The 19,694-nt window shown below is 34.1% G+C and overlaps 1 protein-coding gene across 1 annotated transcript; it reads left to right on the forward strand.

Annotated features, from left to right (window-relative positions):
• The first annotated feature begins 2,622 nt into the window (after positions 1 to 2,622).
• Positions 2,623 to 4,998, forward strand: LOC122294988 (F-box/LRR-repeat protein At1g67190-like). Its single transcript, XM_043103988.1, has 2 exons — positions 2,623 to 2,981; positions 3,283 to 4,998. Exon 2 carries the CDS (start codon positions 3,542 to 3,544, stop codon positions 4,796 to 4,798), a length of 1,257 nt encoding a protein of 418 aa, XP_042959922.1. The 5' UTR covers positions 2,623 to 2,981; positions 3,283 to 3,541; the 3' UTR covers positions 4,799 to 4,998.
• The last annotated feature ends 14,696 nt before the right edge of the window (positions 4,999 to 19,694 follow it).

Genomic DNA, 19,694 nt, shown 5'->3' on the forward strand with positions numbered 1-19,694 from the left:
CCAAAACCCTAGCCTCCATCCATCTTGGCGCCAACCCTAATTCCCCTTGGTAATTTCGGCAACCCTAGTTGCCCCTTACATAAAACCATAGCCTCAATATCTCTCATCAACCTTTGCCCAATCAACTTGGCACCACACTCAAGGAATAAGCCCTAAGTGTCCATAGTGAATTGTAAGCCCTAAACATTTAGCCTACCCAATTCAACCATCATCTCCATCATTCCATCTCCCAAACTCCTACCCTTTGTTGAAGGCCAAACAAGTTGGCAAGTTCACTCAGTCACCAACATCACTAAGGTGAGCTCGTGGGCTTAATGTTTAGGGACAAGACCGGGGTCCCTAACACCCCCTACTTAGGGCGGGTAGGGATGAAAGTTTAAATAAAAAAATTGGTCCAGACCATGGACCAAACCAGTTGGTCAGATTTTGGATTGGTTCGGTCCGAGACCTATTTCATGATTCCACAAATCGGATATAATTGGTCTGGTTCCAGTTCTAGAATTTTCGGGACCAAACTGATTCATGTTTATATATGTAATTTTTATCTATAATATATAATTATATATGAAATAATTTTATCTTATAATTTATAACATAAAATTATAATATTAAACATGAACATTTGTTTGATCATATATTATTAATATAAAAAATATATATAATTACATTTTTAGGCCTAATAAATTCTTAACATATTCTTTTGAATCCTTTTGATAAATACATAATACATTAGTAATACTAATATATATTAGTATAGTAATTACATTTTGCTTTAATTAATTGGTATACATTAATATACTAATGTATATTAATACTAATACTATATTAAATCACTATAAGTTATTAATATTAAATCACTTTATATAGTAATATTAATACCAGTACTATATTAAATCACTTTTATATAATAATACTAATACTATATTAAATCACTATAACTTATAATAATATGGTTATACTAAAACCAGAAAACTAGACTGGAACTGGTAAAATCAGAAATGCCGGCTTAGGAAGGTAATTGGTACATAATCTTTTCTTGAAAATCGGTGTAACCGGTTTGGTTCCAAAAATTGTAAAAATCAAACCAAACCGGATCGGTTACACCTTTAAGGGCGAGCAAGGGCATTACCCACACCTTAATGAGATGCCCGCCTTAATGAGATGCCCGAGTTTTCACTTGTCTCGTCGGCCCAATATATATATATATATCAAGTTTTTTTTTTTAATAACATGAAGCCATTTTGTCTTAGATTAAGTTTTAAAACAAACTCTCCCTGCGTTGTAGAGGTGGGTCGGCCCAATATATATATATATATATATCAAGTTTTTTTTTTTAATAACATGAAGCCATTTTGTCTTAGATTAAGTTTTAAAACAAACTCTCCCGGCGTTGTAGAGGTGGGTGGCAGGGTCGGTGGCAGGACCCTGCCACCCTTCTTGTCTGTAGACGGGGAGGCATGGGTCGGATACTCGCATGCATTTGGGTGCTTAGGGGATTGGGCCTTGGTTGTACCCAAGCTCACTCAAGATTTACCCTGTCTACCAGATTATATATTTATATATATACAAATCTTCTATAATAAAACAACGTTGTTTTATTAAAAGGTTTTGTTTTAAGACCCGTCACTCCCTTTGCACCTCTCTCTCTTCTTTTCCCTCTTAGCCTCTCCGTCTAAACTTCTCATCACCATCACCCCTAGATGGTCGCCATCATAGTCGCTTTCTCCCTCTAGCTGTCGTGACTCACCCTCAGTCGGTATCTCCCTATCTGAGTTGTTTTGATCGTTGTTTTTCATGCAGTTGATTTTGGTTTTCGCCATGGGTGGGTGAATTTCCACCCCCTGGCATTCGTCTCTCTCTCTCTCTCTCTCTCTCTCTCTCTCTCTCTTTTTCTCACGTTGTGATACAACATGGTGGGCGATGAGCGGATGGCCTTGGGGGCCAATTTGCCCCTCAGCATATGGGAGGGGGGTACCCATCCATAGGTGGTGCGGCTGGGGGCTGCCCGCCGAAGAGGTGCACATAGCACACCTATATGCCATGCAGCCCACTTAGCCTTATATACATAATTTTATTTTTTAGATAGTTATTGCATAATTAAAATCCACATGAATGATAAAAATGAGCAATAGGGAAGCTTATTTGCTTTTTTGGAGGTACCCTCGGAGCTAGATCATCGTCTCCTCTTCTTCCTTTTTTTGTATAAAGTGATAAATTGAATCCCGCAGATAGTGTCAAACTGTTAGTACATTTTTTAGTGTGGCCAGAGTCCAGCAATGTGATTGAATGGCCCACCATGGTGGCTTAGGATTTGATATGGTGTTCGAACATCATCCATAAAACTGAATAATAAATTATTATATTTTATAAAAAATATATTTTAAATGAAAGATATTATTATTATTTATAAAATATCATATTTTAAAAAATATCTCTAGTTAAAAAAAAAAATACTCATCATTCTTATACCATACACATGTTTTTATTTATAATTTTTTTTTTCAATAAAAATATGTTGTAGGCAAGATGAGTAGAATAATTATTTTTAAGATATAATTGTCGAAAAAATAATTAAAAAAAAGGTTCTCTCTCTATCATTAGTCATTACTCGAGTTGGGTTAGGTGGGCTGCTTCTGAATAAAGCGAGACACCACAAATAAATTCGAGACTCTATCCTGTTCTTCCTGGGGCTTGGGTACAGTTGAATTCGAATCCTCCAAATCCAAAACCGGTTTTGTGTACTCTACGTTTTGGGCCTCTTTGTTTGCCCCCTCTATCTCTGCACTGCCGGGTGGTGGATCTCTCTCCCATAGGCATCGCCCGTGATCAAGCTCATCTCGACTTACTCTTCCTCAATCAACCCCCTTCTACAACTTGTACTTTTGCCCACAAAAAAAGAGAAAAAGAAACCAGTCTACTACTCGCCATCTTCCATTCCGTTCCATTGGAGCCGATCTATTCCATCTATTTTATTTTTTCTGGTAATCCCCTCGATTCGTTTTTATTTTTGATCTTGGCATTTTTGATTTATTACGTTTTAATGACATTTATATACCTTTATTTTAATTGGATGATTATGATCAACTCATTTGAATGTGGTTGGTGCTAGTTTTTGATTTATTATGAATACCCAGATGCTGAAATTTGGTTTTGTGATGAGTTTTGTGGATATATTTGAGGGTTTCATTTGATTTGAATTTTGTTAGAGCGTATAACTCTTAAATCTCTTGAGCACCTATGTGCTTATTATTTTCCTTTTTATTTTTTTGATTTTTGTTTCAGGATCCCATTAAATTTGGTAGATCAATTGATTGTTTCCCCCGTTGGGTAGCTGTTATGTTTGCTAATTGGGCCAACCTTCTGTGTCAATGAGTGTGCAAAGAAGATATATGCAGTGGCTTTCCTGGTTTATTGAAAGTTGTAAGGAAGTTGATTGTGTGCTTCTAGCAAGTTAAGCGTTTTTCTTTTGCTTGATCTTTCGTGGGAAGCCCGTGGGTGGATTAATTGTCTATATAATTACTTATTAATATTGTTTTGAGTTATGGAGCATCTTCCTGTTGAAGTTGTTGGAAACATACTATCCAGGCTCGGAGCTGCACGAGATGTGGTGATAGCATCTGCAACTTGTTGTAAATGGCGAGAAGCTTTCCGCAAACACCTTCACACACTCTCATTCAATTCCAACGATTGGCCTGTTTATCGAGACTTGAAGATTAGCCGACTTCAAATCTTGATAACTCAAACAATATTTCAAACCACGGGATTAAAAGGTCTATATATTCTAATGGATGGTGTTGATAAGTTCTCAGCATCCACTGTCATTGCTTGGCTCATGTATACCAGGGAAACATTGCGCCTATTGGTTTATAACGTTCAAACTACTCCAAACATTAACATTCTTGAAATATGTGGCAGGCAAAAATTGGAAATGTTGGTCCTGGCCCATAATTCAATTACTGGTGTTGAACCTAATTTTCAAAGATTTCCTTGTTTGAAATCTCTATCTTTAAGTAATGTCAGTATTTCCGCATTGGATCTGAGTCTTCTGCTCAGTTCCTGCCAGAAGATTGAAACTTTGAAACTTGTCAACCCAGAGATTGCAATGTCAGATGCACAAGTGACAGTTGAGCTGTGCAGTCCCACCTTAAAAAGTATTTATGTTGAAGCAATCAGTTTGGACAAGTTTGTATTGGAGGCAGATAGCATTGAGTGTTTGCACTTGAAAGGTTGTGCCCTTGAGGTTTTTGAACTTGTTGGAAAGGGCACCTTGAAGCACTTCAAGATTGATGATGTTAGTGTGCAACATCTTGATATTGGCGAGAATTTCAAAAATCTTGAGATTGTAGATATCAGCAACTTCTCAATTTGGTGGCCGAAGTTCTACAATATTGTCTTGAGATCATCGAAACTACGAAGGCTTCGCCTTTGTGAAGTGGTGTTTGATGAAGAAGATGAGGCTGTGGATTTGGAAAGAATTGCTGTTTCTTTCCCGCAGCTGACTCACCTTTCATTGAGGTATGACTATAGAGATAATATTGCTCTCTCGTATCTGGAAGGGCCTTCTCACTTGGTAAATGTGACTGTCTTGGAGCTTAGTTGGACTGTAATTGATGAATATTTCTCCTTGTGGGTGGAGGGGATTCTGAAACGATTCCCAAATCTGAAGAAGTTGTTCATTCATGGGCTTATTTCAGAGGCCAGACGTGAGGATTACCAGATACTGGCAAGTTTTACGTCTTTCATTATTGAGCTCATGAGAAAATACATGCATTTAGAGGTGCGGTTTGAGTTTTATTAGAAATATGCAAAATGCCATAATTGGAACTCCATTTTTGGTTCAGGTCTGTTGTGTACAGGGCCTTAGGCACATATGCAGGTACATCATGCATCACATGGAGACAGGGCATTGTATTGATACATGATAATTCCAATATCTTCTATTTGATTAATTTCGTATTTTTTCAATGAAGTAATATATTTTCGATTTTTTTCCTTTTCCTTAAATTTCTATGGACAACTCTCTCTCTCTCTCTCTCTCTCTCTCTCTCTCTCTCTCTCCATGGTATTCTTTGCTGACTCGATCCTGTTTAATCTTTATCACTTTTGATGTTGCTCCATGAGTTTCATTGGTATCTCTCTAAACGATTGATCATGAGGTTTTCTAATCTTCATGCAACTGCGAATGCTGATCTAATTATGTATTTTTCATTGAGTTATTTGTTTGACTACATAGAAAGACAGGTTATTTTTGTGTCTTTAAGCTGCTCACAAAGTAACTACTTACAATTAACAAATGTGTAAAAGGCATAGCTAGAAGTGTTGTTTCAAGGAAAATTAATAGAAAGCATGTCAATTTTATGAGTAACTCTTATTCAGTGGTTTTCTGCTATTGTTCTTAAGGGAGGGAATGTTAATGAGTTTTTGTCTTTTTTTCAACTTTCTAGAATGTAATTAGGTGTCCCATTTTGTATACTTCCTGTGTACATGGGCTTCGTCTAGTTTCATTCTCTTCAATAAATTTTCTTACTTATCAAAAAAAAAAAAAAAAGTTTGAGGAACAATGATAAAATAATAAAGTCTTTTTCTACTTCCTGACTTGTAATTAGGTTTCCGCATTTATTTGTATACTTCCTATATACTTGGGCTATGCCTTTTTACTTGCCTCAACAAAACTTTTTTTACCTATAAAAAAATAATAATAAAAAGCAGGTCGAGTTTATGATTAACGATGATAGAATTTGTGTTAATTTGATTGCTCCTTAGCAGAGAAATATCATCTGCTTATGTGTTGTAGTAAATTAGGTGCAGTCATCTTTGAGTTTGGTATCAGAATAGATGTTGTGCACTGAGGCGTGTTGTTAAAAGTCTAGACGTGCTTAATGCATGAACTGAGAAGCTGTAAGAGTGTACTGCCCCTGATACCTAAAGCCAAATACCATGACTAAAGTGCAGCTGAGGCACGCTTTCTGTTCATTTTTCAATAAGCAAAAGCTAAAAATTGCATTATAAAAAATATGATTGAAACCCCTAAGGGTTGGTTCAAGTGGCGAGGACCTTGATTTTGGTGATATGCTGCTCCCTCCAGGTTTAAAGTTCGAATCCTATTGGCTGCAATTAATTTCTAGGAGCCATTAGACTGGGACAATTTTTTCTTTGAATTCTGAAGTGCACTTGCAGAAACTTCTTTGTCAAGGGTTTGTGCATCATCGGGACTAGTTAGGACTTTGTTCACGTAGTGCCAATAAAAAATTGAGTGAACTAAAACTAGCCACGGCAATTGAAATGGACCATAGATCTGTTTACACAAACACTTCTTATGGTGTTTTTTTTTTTATTATTATTTTTTTTATTTTTTATTTTTTTATATAAGTAAAAATATTTTATATATCAAAAGGAGTAACGAAGTGCACTGAACGTATACAAAAAAACACCTAACCCATAATAAAGCGCCCCTAATGATCCAAAAACAACCTACAATACACTAATCCTAACACTACCCAAAATACCCAAAAATTACACTGAACCTCAACCCCTTGTTTCCCGTATAACTAATACCCACTTCAAATAACCTAGATTTCCTTTTGACTCGCCACGCTCTCCTGGATCTGGTTATAGGGACATGACCGAATCTGATCTTCTGTTTTCCTTTATCTGAATTTAAAGGAATCGGACTTATCTTAGTTTTAACATCCTTGTTGCCTCCAGCTGAAAATCGTGTCTATTTTTGTTGACAAGAAAGCTATCACTGTCTTCAAATCGACAAGTTGGGTTTCCATATCCTTTAGAGAAATTTGCATCGCTTCAAATTGGTTTTGAGCTTGCGTGATTTGCAGACCGCTTTCACCATTCCCCTTACACTGAGCCACAAAATCATGACCCATCTTCAGAACTGCCGCATACGATCGCTTTGCCACCGTGGATGTGCTTGGGTCTTTGGTGTTCTCAATCTTCTTTTCCTTTCTTGACCCCTCATCACAGAGCAAATTCGCGACTCTGCGTAATTCCGCTGCAAACTTCTCCCAACCTTGTCCTTCATCCCCAACCATGCTTGTGGGAGCATCGTTGAGCCATGAATTCTCTGTTACCTTCGCGCAAGTGTTTTGTATCATCTGTATTTCTCCTCGCCATTAATGTTGTTGCCCAGATGACTAATACAAGTGGGGGGTGAATTGAGTTGTATTAAAAAAATAACAATTATAAATCAAATATATAATATAAAATATAAACAAAATATGAAATAGCAATAAATATAAAGAGTAAGGGTAAGAGAGAAGCAAACTCAGTATGTTAACGAGGTTCGACCCCACTGCCTACGTCCTCGCCTCAAGTTACCCATTGAAAATTCTCAAATTCACTATTCAACCTCCTTCAGGTGGAGATAGAAACCTATTACACCTTTGAACAATACCGCTACAAAGGATCCATGTAGAACACCCTCTACACTTGCAATCACCTTACACGTGGTGATTCAACTATTCTCCATGTAGAACACTTTCTACACGCACAAGGGTTATATACACCCTTTTTCTAATACAAGAGTTGATAGTGGGTAGGTCATCAGAAAACACTTATCAATGAGTGAAATAAGAACAATACAGCGCAAACTATATCTCTCAAAATGAACAAGGATTAAGGCTCAATGCTTAGAGAAGAGAGAATGAAAGTTTTGAATGAATGTTGTATGCTCTGGATATTGTGAATGTGAAGCTCTCAAATGATCTATTTATAGGCATATGAGACTTCATATTCAAATTAAAAAAGATTCACATGTGAAAGACAACATCATTCACTTTTTCAAAAAATTCAAATAAAAGGTTCTTCTTTTTCAATTGTCAAAGACAACATCATTCATTTTTCAAAAACTTCAAACCTAATCTTTTACTTTTTGCATATGACAAAAGGAGCACACTTTACTTTTCAAAAAATTCAAACTTAATTTTTTACTTTTTGCATATGACAAAAGGAGCACACTTTACTTTTCAAATATTTCAAACAAAATCATCTACCTTTTGCATAAGTCAAAAAAAGCATCAATCACTTTTGAAAATATTCAAATAAAACATGCACATGTGAAAGATGACAATCAATCATCTTTAATATTTTCAAAGTTCAACCCTTTAATCAAGGCATGCACATGTAAAAGATGACAATCAATCATCTTTCAAAATTTTTAAATTTAATTTTCAAAATATTCATGCACATGTGGAAAATATATTTTAATGCTTTATGATAAAATATTAATTTTTAACCTTAATCCTAATTTCGAATTTTTAAGAGATTTACAATATTACTCTATCACTTTAATGTGAACTTATTCATTTTTTGCTCATACTTGTTTCTTTGATGTGCTTGACTCCATTGTGTAGATAAATTGAGTTTGAGACTCCTTTATTCTTTGAATTCATTTGTTATCATCAAAATTCATGTGTAGATATATAATTACACAAAACTTGAAACCTTGGGTTCAACAATCTCCTCCTTTTTGATGATGACAAATACTTGATAGAACCTGAAACCTGTATTAATACTTAAGCTCCCCCTGAGAATGTGCATTAGTTTTTCAAGCAAAAGTATAAATATAATTCCAAGCATATATAATAAGTTTAGCAATTCAAACAATGTTAATGTTCTAGTCTAACACTTCTCCCCCTTTTGGCATCATTAAAAAAAATCCGTAACAAGTAAATGTACTGAAGAAAACGGTGCGTTAGTAGACACTGTAGATAGTTGAAAAAATAAAATTGGATCCGTCCGTGACCCGACAAGTGTGGGTGGAGATTTGAAAAAATCGCCTGATGTTGTTGACAAACGAGATTGAAGGCTCCGAGTTTCTAAAAAATGTCATTTTCACCGATCGGGAAAAAAAAATCACATTGCTCTTTGACTTGGATGATAGATTGTCTGGTTCTTTATGCTATCTCTATAAAATCAGTTTTAAAGTTCATCCAATCCGCATCAAGTTTTCTTCTTATCTCTATAACTCATCTGCATTATTTCAACATTCTCGTTTTAAGCCTTCTATTCTATTCTCAATGGCTCATTTTTCTAACATTTTTCTAGATCAATCCATGAGACATTCTGCACCTCAACCTCCTGTCCTTTTTGCAGCTGCCATTAGTGCCATGTTGCAGCAAGAAAATAATAATCTGACTAATAAGTCAGATTTTGATGCTATTTATGACTTGATGAGTCTTCGGACTCGCTACTCTTCCTCTATTGTTGCTTTTTCCCAGCGGCTACAAGTCAGAAATCATGAAGTTAAAAATCTCAAAGAACAAATTGTTTTACTTCAACGAATTGTTCAATAGTCTCACACAAGGGAATGAATCATTCGGTAAAAGAATAAACGGTTGAAATCTTTATTAGATTCTTCATTCTGCTTGCCGGTTCCCATGGATAAGAATGACATGATATTGTATGAAGAGAATGAGCGTTTCAAACATGAGGCTAAGAATCTCAAGTTTATGTAAAAGTATTTAAAAAATCTATCTCTATTTTTATTGACTCTGGTATATCTTTTAAGAGATATTCATAGTATGCATTATACCTATTTCTCTTCTGATCATACATAATCTATCTTCTGATAAAGGTTTTGTGAAAATATCTACTAACTGATCGTGTGTGTTTGTGAACTCTAATACTATATCGCATTTCTGCACATGATCTCGAAGAAAATGATATCTTATTTCAATATGCTTAGTTTTAAAATGTTGTATTGGGTTCTTTGAAAGATTTATAGCATTTGTATTATCACATTTGATTGGAATGTGATTATACATGAGTTTAAAATCTTCAAGTTGCTGCTTCATGTAGAGAACTTGAGCACAACAATTACCCGCAGCAACATATTCTGTCTTAGCAGTAGATAGTGTAACAGAATTTTATTTTTTACTAAACCAGGAAACTAGTGCATGACCTAAGAAATGACATGCTCCACTAGTGCTTTTTCGATCTATTTTACAGCCCGCATAATCTGCATCTGTGTAGCTAATTAGATCGAAAGATGTGTGCTTAGCGTACCATAACCCTAGGTCAAATGTACCACTAAGATATCTAAGAATGCGCTTAACTGCAATTAAATGTAATTCTTTTGGAGATAATTGAAAGCGTGCACATAAGCACACACTAAACATAATATCTGGTCTAATGGTTGTTAAATATAATAAGCTACAAATTATACATCGATATATTTTCGAGTCAACTGGCTTACCAGATTCATCTTTATCAAGTTTAGTTGATGGGCTCATTGGTGTTCCAATTTCCTTAGCACTTTTCATCCCAAACTTCTTCAGTAATTCCTTAATATATTTTGATTGATTGATGAATGTCCCACTTTTTGCTTGCTTAATTTGCAATCCGAGAAAGAATGTAAGTTCTCCCATCATGCTCATCTCAAATTCTTCCTGCATAGTCTTACTTGACACATATTTTCATTAGTAGCACCAAATATTATATCATCAACATAAATCTGAATCAAAAGAATATCATCATTTTCATATTTAATGAAAATAGTTGTGTCGAGTTTTCTTCTTGAAAAACCTTTTTCAATCAAGAAACCACTGAGTCTCTCGTACCAAGCTTTAGGAGCTTGTTTAAGTCCATATAGTACTTTTGTGAGTTTGAAAACATGATTTGAGGAAAAATGATTTTCAAAACCTGGAGGTTGCTCAACATATACCTCTTCATTTATAAAACCATTTAAGAAAGCACTTTTAACATCCATTTGAAAAAGTTTGAAATCTTTATAACAAATATATGCAAGTAGCATTCGAATAGTTTCTAATCTTGCGATTGGTGCATATATCTTATCATAATCGATTCCTTCTTCTTGATTAAAACCTTGAGCTATAAGTCGAGCCTTATTTCTAGTAATGACTCCGAACTCATTTTTTTTGTTTCTAAAAACTCATTTTGTTCCAATAATAGTATGATTTTTGGGTTTAGAAATAAGTGTCCGAACATCATTTCTTTCAAATTGATTCAATTCATCTTGCATAGCTAGAATCTGAGATTCATCAAGATGTGTGTCATCAATATTTTTAGGTTCAATCTGAGATAGAAAAGCAGTATGATTACAAATATTTCTAAGAGATGATCGAGTACTTACACCTCGTGAAAGTTCTCCCAAAATTTGTTCTACTGGATGATCTTCCACAAATTTCCACTGTTTGGTTGCATCTTGTATTAAATTTTGATGATCTTTCTTGATGGTTCCATGTTGAACTTCTTCTATTGTGTTCTCTTTGTTGAGATTGAGACTTTCCGTATTATTTATACCTCCTGTTTGTTCATCAATAGATTTCTTGGAGAGTGGAGGATTAGATTCATCAAATACTACATGCATAGATTCTTGTACAGTTAAAATCTTTTTATTAAATAGTCTATAAGTTTTACTATTAGTAGAATACCCGAGAAAAATACCTTCATCAAATTTTGCATCAAACTTGCCTAAATTATCCCTGTCATTCAAAATAAAACATTTGCATCCAAATACATGAAAGTAACCAATGTTGGACTTTTTCTCATTCCAAAACTCATAGGGAGTTTTATCTAATTTAGATCTTAGTATAACTCTATTTATAATATAACATGCAGTACTTACCGCTCGGCCCAAAATAACTAGGCAAGTTGTTCTCATTGAGCATTGTTCTTGCTATCTCTTGAAGAGATCTATTTTTCCTCTCTACTACCCCATTTTGTTGAGGAGTTCGAGGAGCAGAAAAATTATGCACAAAACCATTTTCATCACAAAATGTTTCAATATTTTTATTAACAAACTCTTTTCCCCTATCACTTTGGATACTTGAAATAGTATAGCCATTTTCATTTTGAATTCTCTTGCATAACTTGGTAAAGACATTATGTGCCTTATCTTTATGAGCAATAAAGATGACCCAAGTATATCTAGAGAAATCATCAACAATAACTAATGCAAAATATTTTCCTCCTAGACTTGCAACTCTATTTGGTCCAAAAAGATCCATGTATATCAGTTGCAATGATCTAGTAGTGGAAATATATTTCTTGATTTTAAAAGAAGTTTTTGTTTATTTACCAAATTGGCATGCATCACAAATTTTGTCTTTAAGAAAATGTTTTTGGTAAACCTCTCACAAGATCATTTTTTGAAAGTTTGGAAATAAGTTCCATGTTGGCATGATCTAGTCTTCTATGTCATAACCAACTAGTTTCATTTTGACCTGAAAAACAAATTGCATCTTGTGAAGTAATTTCTTCAAAATATTGTCTAAACATTGTTACTTCTAATAGTAATAAAACAAATATTATAATTATGATCATTCAAAATAATGCACTTATCCATTTTGAAAGTAACTGTAAATCCTTTATCACATAATTGACTTATGCTCAAAAGATTATGTTTTAAACCTTCAACAAGTAGAACATCTTCAATTATGAGAGAAAATTCATTACCAATTTTACCTATTCCCACGATCTTCCCTTTCGAATTGTTTCCAAATGTCACGTGTCCTTCTTCTTTAGATCTAAGATCAAAGAATTTAGTTTTGTCTCCCGTCATGTGTTTTGAACATCCACTATCTAAAAACCATTTGTTTTTGCTTGTGGATGACTTCATGCATACCTATAAAAATAATTAAAATAATTTTTCTTGGTACCCAAGTTTTTTGGGTCCTTTATTTATTAGTATTAGAAGAAACAAGATTTTTAGGTACCCATATGGCCCTAATAGTCATTGTATGATTTCTTCTAGTAAGACAAGTATGATAATTATGACCATTTCTATTACAGAAATTGCAAAGAGCATGTGACATATATGAAGAACTTGAATGATTATAATAATATCTTTTTTTGACAAAATTATTTTTATGAAAAGAATTTTGAATATTGGTTTTTGATGTAGAAAGATTATCAAAGAAATTTTTATAAGATTTGTATTTTTGTTTTGGCATATATCCCAAGCTTACCTTGTCAAAAACACATCTTTGACTACCAAGAAGTTTTTCAAATTTTTTTTTTCATTCGTAAAGTTTTCAACAATATTTTCTAAATCAGTTTTCTTCTTATTCAACTCAAGATTTTCATCTTTCAAAATGATACTTTCTTTTCTTAAAATATCAATTTCGTTTGTTAAAAAAGAACTTTTCTTTTTCAAAGCAGTATATTTGATACCCAATTTTTCAAATTCCTCATATACCTCTACTAAAACATTTTATAATTCTTCATATGAAGGATCTTCAATATTATCAAGATTTGTTACCTCAATGTCATCTTTAGCCATAAGACAAAGATTTGTTGATTCTCCATTGCTTGCTTCACTATCTGAGCTACTTGAATCATCATCCCATGTAGGTTTCATTGTTTTCTTGCCCTTGTTTCGATCTTTCTTTAGCAGAGGATAATCTAACTTGATATGACCAGGTTTATTGCATTTATAATAAATTAAAGTGTCATGTTTACCTGAATCTTTTTTGGAAAACTTTTTGAGGGATTTCCTCGGAGGAGTTTTATTTTTCTTTAAGAACTTTTGAATTATTCTTGTTATCATCACAACTTATTCATCTTTGTCTTCATTTTCCTCATCTTCATCACTTTCACTTTCATGAGTAACAACTTTAAGTGCCAAGCTTTTATTTGGCTTTCCTTCTTCTTCTCCTCTTTTCAATGTGTACTCATGGGTGATAAGTGACCCGATGAGTTCATTCACTTTGAGTTTCTTGAGGTCTCTAGTTTCAAGAATCGCTGTCACTTTTGATTCCCAGCGTTTTGGTAGAGAGTTGAGAATTTTTCTTACTATCTCCACCTTAGAATAAACTTTGCCAAGAGCTGTCAATCTATTTATGATGTTAGTAAAACGAGTGTGCATACTAGAAATAGATTCATCATCATTCATCTTAAACATTTCATATTCATGAGTAAGAATATAAATTTTTGATTCCTTAACTTGCGAAGTTCCTTCATAAGTAACTTCCAAGTTATTCCAAATTTCTTTTGCCGTAGCGCAAGTCATTATTCTATTAAACTCATTTCCATTAAGAGCATTAAATAATAAATTCATAGCAGTTAAATTTAAAGTATAAAGTCTATCGTCTTCACGATCAAACTCTTCTTCTTCCTTTTTGACCTTTACTCCATCAACCACTTTTGTTGGAATATAAGGTCTATTTACAACAATGCATTTCCAGATTTCTCGACCTTGAGCCTGAAGAAATATTCTCATTCTAACTTTCCAGAATGAGTAATTGTCTCCACAAAAGAGTGGAGGTCGACTGCTAGATTGACCTTCACCAAATGAAACTGTAATGTTAGCCATAAGATCTTAACTCAAAATATAGTTAATATTATAACAGAGCTCTTAGCTTTGATACCAATTGTTGCCCAGATGACTAACACAAGATGGAGGTGAATTGAGTTGTATTAAAAAAATAACAATTATAAATAAAATATATAATATAAAATATAAACAAAATATGAAATAGTAATAAATATAAAGAGTAAGGGTAAGAGAGAAGCAAACTCAGTATGTTAACGAGGTTCGGCCCCACTGCCTACGTCCTCGCCTCAAGCTACCTCTTGAGAATTTCCAAATTCACTATTCAACCTTCTTCAGGTGGAGATAAAAACCTATTATACTTTTGAACAACACCGCTACAAAGGATCCGTGTAGAACACCCTCTACACTTGCAATCATCTTACACGTGGTGATTCAACTATTCCCTGTGTAAAACACTTTCTACACGCACAAGGGTTATACACACCATTTTTCTGATACAAGAGCTGATAGTAGGTAGGTTATCAGAAAATACTCCTCAATGAGTGAAATAAGAACAATACAGCGCAAACTATATCTTTCAAAATGAACAAGGATTAAGGCTCAATGCTTAGAGAAGAGAGAATGAAAGTTTTGAATGAATGTTGTATGCTCTGGATATTGTGAATGTGAAACTCTCAAATGATCTATTTATAGGCATATGAGATTTTATGTTCAAATTAAAAAAGATTCACATGTCAAAGACAACATCATTCACTTTTTCAAAAAATTCAAATAAAAGGTTCTTATTTTTCAATTGTCAAATACAACATCATTCATTTTTCAAAAACTTCAAACCTAATCTTTTACTTTTGGCATATGACAAAAGGAGCACACTTTACTTTTCAAAAAATTCAAACTTAATCTTTTACTTTTTGCATATGACAAAAGGAGCACACTTTATTTTTCAAAAAATTCAAACCTAATCTTTTACTTTTTGCATATGACAAAAGGAGCACACTTTGCTTTTCAAATATTTCAAACAAAATCATCTACCTTTTGCATAAGTAAAAAAAAAAGTATCAATCACTTTTGAAAATATTCAAATAAAACATGCATATGTAAAAGATGACAATCAATCATCATTCAAAATTTTCAAATTTAATTTTTAAAATATTCATGCACATGTGGAAAATGTATTTTAATGCTTTATGATAAAATATTAATTTTGAACCTTAATCCTAATTTCGAATTTTTAAGAGATTTACAATATTACTCTATCACTTTAATGTGAACTTATTCCCTTCTTGCTCATACTTGTTTCCTTGATGTGCTTGACTCCATTGTGTAGACAACTTGAGTTTGAGACTCTTTTATTCTTTGAATTCATTCGTTATCATCAAAATCCATGTGTAGATATATAATTACACAAAACTTGAAACCTTAGGTTCAACAAATGTTTCTTCCACCGTAGCAATCAACCAATTTATACAATTCCGACCCATTACCACCGTTCTCCAAACCCTTCTGCCCCTCTCCACTATTTTTAAATAAGACCTCCAATTTTCTGGCAAAAACTCAAAAGCCTTCGATTCCACCCAAAAACGCATCATTTGACCCATATCGATACAACTTCAAAAGCAGAGGCTTTTCAAGCTGTAAGGGGCTTCATTCTGTCAAGAAAGGCTGGAAAAATGCCCAACCCAGCAAAGAGGTCGCCGGTGTCCGTCAATAAGTTCTGTGGAAGCCAACATGGTCGCCTTTCCTGACAAATCTTGGAAAAAAGAGACCCAACCCAAAAAAAAACCAGTCGCCGGAGTAACTCCGACGTTGGAGGCCAGCTAAAAGGTCGTCGGGACCCGTCGCACTTTTCTGTGAGAAGAAACGTTGGTGGCTCCACCGAGAAAGCTAGTGCGAGGCAGGCAGAGGTGAGGCAGAAAAATAACCCAGGTCACCGGAAGGATATCCGGCGCCGGATACCCTTTAGTGACGTCGCTGGTGTCCGCCGGTTCTATTTGTGCAGGACGTGTGGTGTCACTCGCCGAGCAGTGTGAGGTTAGGTTCAGGATTTGTTGTAGTGTCGCAGTTCCTGAGGAGGTTTTCCTCAATTTAAAGTTTGTGAATGGAGTGGAGAGAGTGAGGTTAGGTTCAGGATTTGTTGTACATAACTCACCAAAACTCGTGGCAATGGCCAAGATGACCAATCAATTCTTAAGGCCTTGATCTTTTATGGCATGCTGAGATCAAGATTGCTAGTCAGCTGCTCAGCCTCCAAAGAATTGTTGCTTGTTGGAAAACAAAAATAACACTTTTACTAAAGTAGCAACTTGATATTTCTTTCAAAGGTGAACATGGTAGATAATTTTTTTCCTTGCTATTTCAGCCAGTGGAAATCTGTAAGTTATTTATTGAAGGGGCTGGAAATTGTAGATGGATAAAATGTCGGTGCTACTGTGTGTTCATAGCTATTGCATTTAGGACAACATTGAGTGGATGGTGGCTCTTAAACGCTACCAAGAACAGCTGACAAAATACCATAGGTATTTTTATGGTGCCTCTACATGAATAGAGAAGCTCTACTTTAAATCTACACGTATACCTGAAATTCAAATTTGTTTGGGAGAGTGAGAGCCACAATTGATGCTTGGACCAGGAAATAACTGAAATGAGTTTGGATTTATGATTCTTGTCTCGCTCATCTTTACTAATAGGTAGAAGCATATTTATTTATGTGTCAAATTGTGATGATGATGATGAAAATATATTTATTAATTCTCCATACTTTCTACATGACTTGTTTGTATTCGGTGATCCAAATTTACATTCATCCATTTACATCAGTTGAAATTTTTTATGCTCTCTCCAATACAACTAGTATGCATTATTCTAAAAGTTGCTTGACTAAGATACTTCTATGCTATGCCTTCATAATTAACTTAATTTTTCCCTCATTTCCAATTTCATTTTGATAGCAACTTCTTTTGAGAAATTTATCATATGCTTTTTTTCCAGGAAATTTTTATAATTGAACTTACTGTATTCCCATAACATGCTACTGAAAAGTCCAGTGTGATACCTTGCTAGAAAGTTATAGCTGTTCAGAAGATGAGTAACAATGGTGGAGCTGTTGAATCTTCCTTGACACGGTTTTTCTAAGGTAATCTGGTAGCAAAGTTTAGGGGAATGCTGGCCAGTTATGTTAAAGGAAAAGGTTTATTAGCTATTTTTTAAGAAAAGATTGAACTTAGAGTGTCCTTATTAATAGCTTGAAACCAAAATTGAAGTTGCAGGATTTTTGGCAGCTAAACTGCAGGAAATCTGGGTAGTAGCTGTTGTGGGGTCTAGGAACAGCAATGCTTAAAAGGTTTGATGAATGAGAATAGGTGCAGAAAATATATCGGAGTTTTGGAAAAATCACTGGGTATATTCTGTTAGAGATTGGACGGACAAGATCGGTTTTGGTGAATAGATAAACGGTTTGGATGAATCTGACTAAAAATTGGTCTCAAATGTCTGAGTTTTTCATTTGTAAGTGGTCCTTAGGTACAAGACATAGTAGTTAAGAGGCATCAAATACTGAAACCAACCCCACTAAGAAACTATACTTGTTTAATACATCACCAGCAGAAGGCGGCACCAGCAGCAGCAAGCACATAACCCATCTCATGCGATGGAAAGAAGTATATTCGTGTCTTATTTTATAATAATCCGTTCTCTTCCTTAGAGAAACAATGTGAAGATGCATTGCACCATTCAAAATGGGAGGCAGGGCTTGAACATGCCTTACCACATGAACACCAACTGCAAATTATGAAGTTAAATATCAAAGAAAAATAATAAAATTGAGATACCGTTCAAAAAAATATTAATGCTATATACAGTTATAGAGTGAGTAAATGCCGTGTAATCGTTTTGAAAAAGAGTGAGCTTTACTATTAAAAAATTAATTTTTTTTTTTTATGTAAATCCTGTATTTACCCATTTTTTTTAAAGAGATTGTGTGGCGCTTACGTATTTCATGATTGCAAATATCATTTATAAAGTAAAAACACTTACATATGGTATGCTCTTCCCAGGTCCCAATTTTGTAGAGACTCACTACATTGTTATTATCAAACTTTTGCTGCTTTCTGCAAATTGTATTCCTATCATACTTAGCTAGCCTCTCTTCTCTCCATGGAAAATATCATGACTCAGACTCAGTACTACAGCAGGGGTTGAACTGAAAAGCTTGATATGGTGGCAAACTGCAAAAAAGAGAAAAATTTGAGGTGGACAAAGTTAATTTTTTAACCTCAATTTTTTTTTTTTTAATTTTTAATTTTTAGATTTCTGAAATTTTACACCTAATTCTACCTCTCCCATATCATTTCGATCCCATATATTAGTAGCACCACCCCGTGACTGATTTGTTGATTTTAGGCTACTCTGAGTCAGCAATTTTACCATTTAACCAACCTAATCAAACATGTGAATAATTCAGGAATGACTCAATTTCAAGGAATTGACTGATCTTCATTCATTTCTTGCTGAAAATTTTGTGAGTGATTTGGATGTAGATTTGACAGTTGGACTGCTTTGTCTGGAAATATTTTTTCATTCTGGACTAAACATAATTTCTCACTACCATCTGGGGTCCATTGCTAATCATTGGCCTTCAAGATCTTTCTTATTGGTGAAAGGTCAACACCATGATTTATCTTCAATCCTAGCTTCGCTTCATGGCATTTCAACTAAAATTTGCAATTTCCATTTACCTTTGTTAGGAGCTGAAATGATGGCACTCTAAAAAAGCTTGGATACCCAAAAGTGGGATTGATACAAATTAATCATAAAGAGAAATGTTACTCTTACGTATGGGGATCCCCACAATTTTTTTTTTTTTTTAAATTTTTTTTGCTTAGTGATTAAGTTGAAAAAATTATTTAAAAGTATTAAAAAATGTATAAAAAAAAGAAAAAAACAAAAAAAAAAACACTAAGTGGCATCGTCCATCGGGATCTCCATGTGTGTGGCTGTAAAGCCACTAAATCATAAAATGCAAGTTGCTCTAGATTAAAGCAAGTGTAAAAGAGGTAAACAAGTAATATTATAAGCTTAACTTCCTTCCTTAGAGGACAAGCAATGACTTAATCCAGTCAATAAAAATCTTAAAAATAATAATTAATTCTTGGATTTGATCCAGACCAATCACCTTTCTGCAGCATATAGAGTAGGGAAGGAACTCCATGGATACACAAATCTAAGGCTCCTCTGCATATCTTCCATAACAAGAACATGCTGTAAGGTTTATTGGGAACAAAAGTGGCAGCACCTAAAAACAAAAATAAAACAATTGAACCTAATCCATGAACACTTTCTATTTGAAACAAACACTTTTTTTAGGCCAATCATTCATCATAAAAAGAATAATTGGTTGGAGTCATATTACCTACAAAGGTAGTAGATGAGCACAACATAAAATATT

This window comes from Carya illinoinensis, chromosome 14 (genome assembly GCF_018687715.1).
Source record: "Carya illinoinensis cultivar Pawnee chromosome 14, C.illinoinensisPawnee_v1, whole genome shotgun sequence".
Classification (NCBI taxonomy): domain Eukaryota; kingdom Viridiplantae; phylum Streptophyta; class Magnoliopsida; order Fagales; family Juglandaceae; genus Carya; species Carya illinoinensis.